The sequence below is a fragment of the Lithobates pipiens genome, unplaced genomic scaffold (genome assembly GCF_037356315.1).
Source record: "Lithobates pipiens isolate NorthernLeopardFrog02 unplaced genomic scaffold, aLitPip1_a1.2 Scaffold_8, whole genome shotgun sequence".
NCBI classification, from domain to species: Eukaryota; Metazoa; Chordata; class Amphibia; order Anura; family Ranidae; genus Lithobates; species Lithobates pipiens.
The window spans coordinates 659,715,162-659,722,227 of record NW_027507903.1 but is presented as its reverse complement, the minus strand read 5'-3'; the positions used below and the strand labels follow the sequence as shown (position 1 = coordinate 659,722,227).

General features: G+C 45.8%; 1 protein-coding gene across 1 annotated transcript; it reads left to right on the top strand.

The window, feature by feature from the left end:
• The first annotated feature begins 2,519 nt into the window (after window positions 1-2,519).
• On the top strand, window positions 2,520-3,626 carry LOC143961796 (E3 ubiquitin/ISG15 ligase TRIM25-like). Its single transcript, XM_077471129.1, has one exon. The coding sequence runs from the start codon at window positions 2,535-2,537 to the stop codon at window positions 3,609-3,611; it is 1,077 nt and encodes a 358-aa protein (XP_077327255.1). The 5' UTR covers window positions 2,520-2,534; the 3' UTR covers window positions 3,612-3,626.
• The last annotated feature ends 3,440 nt before the right edge of the window (window positions 3,627-7,066 follow it).

Below are 7,066 nucleotides of genomic sequence, written 5' to 3'. Positions count from 1 at the left end.
CACTGCGATAGAGACAGAACACTGACACCAGCACTGCGATAGAGACTGATCACTGACACCAGCACCCAGAGACTGATCACTGACACCCCACCAGCACCCAGATAGAGAGCACTGACACCCCACCAGCACCCAGATAGAGAGTACTGACAGCAGCACTGATACCAGCAACTCACTGCGGGACCCAAAAATATGACACCGCTCAACCTCTTCAAACAGGAGGGTATGGGCATATAGTAAGGAAGTGAGCCAAAGGTAGAAAAAAGGTCCGTGTGCTAGATTATATAAATCCTTTATAGAGTTATGCATATACATGGTCTACTGATCACATGTGTTGAATTCCTCCAAGATTTTTATAAACCTGAGGTAGTCAACACTGTCGTGAGCTAGGCAAGTGCGCTTATCGGTCACGATCCCCCCTGCTGCGCTGAACGTCCTTTCGGACAGGACACTGGACGAGGGGCAAGCCAACAGTCCCATTGCAAATTGGGCAAGCTCTGGCCAGATGTCAAGCCTGCCCTCCCAGTAGTCCAGGCGTTAATCACTTCTCAGAGCGTCCACATTGGCCATTAACCCGATTTAGTCGGACACCTGTCGGTCTAGGCATTCCTTGATGCTGGATCCGGATGACACCTGTCGATGGGTCGGCTGAAAGAATGATCTCGTATCAGAAGTCACCAACACATCTTCAAACTGCCCTCTTCTTGCAGGCAGTGCCCTGCACCTGTGGAGCTCTGCGGTGTGATGCACTAGGGTGGCTGCCTTGTTGGAGTTGTGCTTCCTCTTCGATCAGGCACCCAAGTAGAGTTAGTGACCTCATCATCCCCCCTCTCTCCTCGTCACTGGTGCAAACTTGGCAATATGCTGGGGCTAGGGGAACATGACTGCCAGTTTCTTGTCCTCCTTGGACACCCCCTCTCTCTAGGCTCACGTTACTCCCTTCCTCAACCTGGGAACCATCATCGGAGCCTTCTAATCACTGCACATCCTCCAGCAGCGTTGACTCGACACTGTGGTCGAATAGTTTGGGGGACTCCTCCGTGCATGATGGTGGGGCTACGGAAGGAGTGACTGTGGACAATTTGACGGTCGAATAGGCCACTTTGACAGCTGCATTGGAAGGCAAACTACTCTGAGCCTGGGTAACAAAGGATGAGGACTGCTTTGTTCTCCACTCCACCAACTCTTCTGGCTCAATAATACGGCCAGCAGCAGAGGATACACCATGTCCACGACCACCACTGTTGACACAGAGCCTGCTTGCCCTCTTTTAGTGGCCTGTGAGTGTCTGCCTCTCATTGGTGGCCTTCCAGACATGATGTATATTTTTGTTTTGCAACACCACACTACACTGTAATGTGTACACCACCAGAAAAGTAGTAGAAACGGTACACCGCGTAATGCACTGTAGATATAAGCTACACTGGATGCTGCAGAGTGTGTGTCTCTATCTCTATCTCGAATCTCGATCTCTTGTCCCCCTGATTGGCCAAAGACACCCTGTCTTTGGCCAATTATGACTCTTAGCAGAGCGCACTGGGATTGGCCAAAGCATGCAGGTCAGGTGCGTGCTTTGGCCAATCGTCATACAGCAATGCATTATGGGGCGTTCCGTGGCTGCTCGAATTTCCCCATAATGTTCGTTCTTTGGCGAACACCCAAAGTTCAACCCAAACATCGAGCTCATCCCTACTAGAGAACCATGCAGGGTACAGTTTACTATTAACCCCTTCCTGCTGAGCAGCTGCAGGCATTATCACGGCACCGTTTTTTATAGCGGGCGTTCAGCTTTCCAGGGATAACAGATTGAGCTAAAAGCCACTCGATTGTTATCCCAGAGGAGCGGGAGGGGACACCCCCCCCCCCCCCACTCTCGCTGCTCTGACAGGGCCTCCTGTCCCACTGGGGGACTTCCGGCTTCGTTCCAGTCTCCTAAATGTAAACACGGAAGTGACGTCACAATGTCACTTCCGGGTTACTCGGCTACCAATGGCACCGGATTTTAAAAAAAAACGATTTTAAAGCGTCCCTGCGAGCTCGCGCAGCAAAGAAAATGCATACGGAAGTCGCGCTCGCATATGTAAACGGTGTTCAAATCACACATGAGAGGTATCTCCGCGTGAGAGCAATAATAAGACTGCCTCTGTAACTCTAACCTGGTAACCGTAAAACAATTTTAGATCATCCCAAGTGTCCGGTCTGCTCTATGGCAAGTCCGGGCCTGCTTATCACTATCATGTGAGGTAGAGGCAGAGACCGCAGCCCTATGTAAGTGTTTCCTTTCTTTGTTCCTGCAAAACCATACCGAATGACAGAGGAGCAAAAGCAAAGTACATGTGTAATAATAGGGAGAGCAAAAGTTAGGTTTATCTGTTACTTTGCCCTAAATGACCCAGGACAGGTTTACTTTATATTGGTTAAGCAGTTGCATAGTACAGTGATGAGTCGGTGCAACATGGGGCTCTGAAAATGTCACCAGCTTTACTGTAGAAGAATGTTATGTTTATCTTATTTATGTCCTGTAAGAACAGTCAACCATGAACAATACTTTTTGTAATTTACAGAAATATCCAAAGGTCCATGAAACAATTCAAGAGATGAGCTCAGAGAATATCAAAGACTCCAACTCCACTCTTCTGCTGTCAGCGATGGCGTCTGGTGATCTGAGAGCTGAGTTGGAATGTTCCGTCTGTCTGAACATTTATACAGATCCTGTAACCCTGAGATGTGGTCACAACTTCTGCCGGGTCTGTATTGATGGTGTGCTGGATACACAGGAGGGGTCTGGAGGATATTCCTGTCCTGAATGCAGAGAGAAGTTTCCGGATCGGCCTGCACTGCAGAAGAACATGACACTACGTAACATAGCAGAGACTTTCCTGTCTACTCAGCCAGATCGGGAGGAGTCCGGGGTCTTCTGTACTTACTGTGTGGACTCTCCTGTACCTGCTGTTAGATCCTGTCTGCTCTGTGAGGTTTCTCTGTGTGATAAACACTTGAGAGTCCACAAAAAGTCCCCAGAACACGTCTTATGTGACCCCACCTTGTCCATGGAGAGCAGGAAATGCTCCGTCCATAAGAAGATCCTGGGGTATTACTGCACTGAGGGTGAGACCTGTGTCTGTAAGTTTTGTGTGATTGGAGAACATAAAGAACATGAGATGAAGTCACTGGATGAGGCTTCTGAGAAGAAGGAGACACTGAGGAATGTTCTGCAGAAACTTCTGACAAAGAGAGAGGAGACGGAGGAAAGAGTCCAGAGTCTGCAGGAACACCGGAGGAAAGTAGAAGAAGAAGCCGCTGGTGACACCGAGAGAGTCACTGCCCTGTTTAGAGATCTCAGGAGACGTCTGGAAGACCTGGAGAAGAGAGTCCTGAGGGACATCTCCGGGAGGGCAGAGCGGATCTCCATCTCCATCCGGGATCTGGAAATAAAGAAGGAGGAGCTGTCCAGGAAGTTGCGTCACATTGAGGAGCTGTGTAACGTGACGGATCCACTGACTGTCTTGCAGGAATCAGACACAGGTGACTTGTGTGATACTGAGGATAGAGATAATGAGGACAGAGAGAGAGACATGAGGAGCTCCTCCATGATGGAGGGGGTCTGGATGTGACGGGGGTCTTGCATACACTATCTGATATAATAACAGAGGTAAATGTATTCTATATACAGGAAGCTGCAGACATATTACTGGATGGAAACACAGCTTATAAATTTCTACGGATATCAGATGACAGGAAAACTGTATCTAAGTCAGATATAGACCATAATTACCCCAAAACACCAGAGAGATTTCAGCATTATTCTCAGGTGTTGAGCAGTCGGAGTTTCTCCTCAGGGAGACATTACTGGGATGTGGATGTTGGATCAGAGAACTGGATAGTCGGGATGTGTTACCCCAGTATAGAGAGGGGAGAGGGGGAGTCAGGGATTGGATATAATAACAAGTCCTGGGCACTGGACAGGGAAGATGATCAGTATAAGGTGAGACATGACTATGAAGAGATCCTCTTACCCCCCAATCCCTCCAGTAACAGAGTCAGGATATATCTGGATTATGAGGCCGGGCGGATCTCCTTTTATGATCTGTGTGACCCGATCCGACATCTCTACACCTTCACTACCACCTTCACTGAGCCCCTCTATGCTGGGATAGGTGTATGGGGAGGTTATATAAAGATATGTGGGGGGAGGCGGGAGATGTGAGAACTCCGCCCACAGTCTGGTGATGTCAGACGAAGGAGTGGAATTCATTTAACTTCATTAGATCCCCTGTCAGGTTTTTTTCTTCTATCCGGGGCTCCATTACAGAGATTTCCCCCTTGCTTCCTGTCCCGGTGACAACATTTATCTAGACAGGAAATGAGGAAACTCTCCAACAGGAACACAGACTGAAATAAGAATGATATCTTTAGTATAATAAGGAAGGGGAAGGATTAGAGCCCCTGTCAGAATTTTTTATGTCTGTGTCTTTGTACAGATTTCTCGCACTCCTTGTATTGTTGTCACCAGGACAGGAAGTGAGAGGAAATCTCTCTAAAGCTGGCCATACACCTATAGATTATCTGCAGATTTTCTATGGTTAGATGGAAAAAGTGGGAGATTCCTCCATCCACACAGTTTAGCGAGCATGAAGAAATCTGTTGCACTTTTTCCATCTAACCATAGAAAATCTGCAGATAATCTATAGGTGTATGGCCAGCTTTAGGCTGGGATCAGATTGCTGTGCAGATCACATGTCATAAATAAAATAAATAAATTGCTGCGCTAAAGAAAAATACACTCCATACAGCCAAGTGATATAATGAAATAAATATTGAAATGTCCCAAAACATGTATCAAAAATATTGTGTCCGTGTATATATTCAGTGAACTCATAAAATGTTGCAATGAAAAGAAAAAACACTTTAGTCCACTTCAGAAAGCACAAATACCCATCAACTTTCATCACTGCTGGGAGAGAAATCTGTGAGGGTCCTTACCAAAACGAGTGGACTCCCTATGCAGGCGGAGTCGCACTCTCAAGCAGATTCAGCCCTCTGCGGGGACGGATGGATCTCTGATGCTTCGGGTCCGGTCGGCAGCATCCGAAGATGGACGTGAAGGAACGTCAGCAGAGGGCAGCGTGAGGAGGATCTGGTGAGTAGACTCGTCTGTGTCTCGTATGTTTGGCGTCTTCCGCTGATGAACTGGGAGTCACGCCAGTAAAAAGGTGATAAGTGTAAATGTATGGCTAGTGAATGCACCAATCTGAAAAAGATGCACTCGGGCTCGAGGCCACGGGTGTAAAAAAAGGAGAAAGACGGGTACCAGTTGTGAAATACCGTTAAAAAAAAAAAAAGCCTTTATTGCTTAAAACAAGCGGAATACTCCATAGTACATCATAGATTATGCACAGAGATAAATGAAATATAAAAAAGCAGGCAAATTAAAACTAAAAACAAACACACGTGCAAAGGGGTCACATGTAATCGTAATGGTATCGGCATATGGTATCGTAATGGTATCGGCCCTATATGTTTTGCAATACCTTGCGTCTTCCTGGGGCACGGGTGATGTACTGATCCATCACTTAAATATCTCCACACCTCAGATCAAGCCTCAGTTTCAACTGGGCGCCATATTATGCCACACATGGTCAACATAGCACAGGGGTGAACCAAGCCTCAGTGTGGTGATGGTTCCATAGCAACCATCCAAACATAAACATAAAATAGGCATTTCCACAAATGGAAACCTTTCTATATATAGACCTATTGATAGTAATCTGTAGTTGAAATGGATGCAAATATCAATAGTTGGTGTTAAATGGTGATTAATAATCTTTAAAAAAAAAAATACAAAGAATAAATCTCCAAAAAGATTTTAAAATAAAAATTACAAAGCTATCCATAAGCTACACCCCAAAATCTGCTATCATAAGAAAAAGGGCTTTAATGATGGGCCTCATTGTGACTAATAATTAATAGTAGTAATCACGGAAGGATATAACTAGAGCCTCAAGTGTTATCAATAAAGGTATTGATTTCCATATCGAAATTTAGGCCGAAGGATCAGAGACTTTTTTTTAATTTTATAAATCCAACTCATTTCGAGTTTGGCAATAGCCCTCCTCTTCGGCCCAGCCCCCCCCATGGTAGTTTAAGCTTGTCTATAGCCAGATCTCTAAGAGACTGTCTAATGAGCAGCCATTACAGATCTGACACTACAGGTTCCATGAATCGCAGGGGAACATTCCCCTGTGGCCAATGCCCTTTATGTCCTTGGATTTTGCCTGGTGCTACTGTTAAACCCCCAAATCGAGAGCTTTACACCCCTCACATCTCAGCTCATTGTGGCACCACTTGTGCTGTATATCTGATGCTCTGCAATTGCAGAGCTTTTTATGTGGGCAAAACGGTCAGGAAGCTCAGATAGAGAGCATGCGATCATTCCACCAATGACAAACTGATGACCATTTACCAACATATTCGTCTTCACCATGAATTTGACCTCCAAGCAGTTAAGTTTGTGGCACTGGAAGTGGTACCCCCTGATGTCAGGGGAGGTAAGCGTGACAAAACGATACTACAAAGGGAAGCCTTTTGGATTAAAAGATTAAATACCATGGTGCCACCAGGCCTCAATGAAATCAATTCTTTCAAATCTTTTTTATAAAAAACCCTAAATGACCTCTCTGTCTGGGCCACCTTACTGTTTTGCCCATTTTTCCTTTAGCATGTCCTCTTAGCATGTTTTTTGCCTCTCTGTGTTTTCATGATCCCATGTTATAAATTGATGTACCGTATTTATCGGCATATAACACGCACCCCAAGTTTAGGAGGGAATTTAAAAGAAAAAAAAACTTTTAGGAGGGAAGTTTAAGGAAAAAAAACTTACATTTAAATGCCCATTAATGCAGCCTTGTCAGTCATTTGCAGCCTTGTCAGTGTCTTTTCCTTTTAAAAATGGTGCGGCCGAGATACAGAGCGGATGTCCTGTGTATCTCGGCGGCGCTCGGTAGTTCTCGGCGGCTTTCGGGTATTATCAGCCGCACTCGGCCATTCTCTGCAACTTTCGGCTTTCCGA

Excerpts from the sequence above, each read along its gene's own strand:
- LOC143961796 (XM_077471129.1), top strand. The coding sequence starts at position 2,535 with ATGAACAATACTTTTTGTAATTTACAGAAATATCCAAAGGTCCATGAA.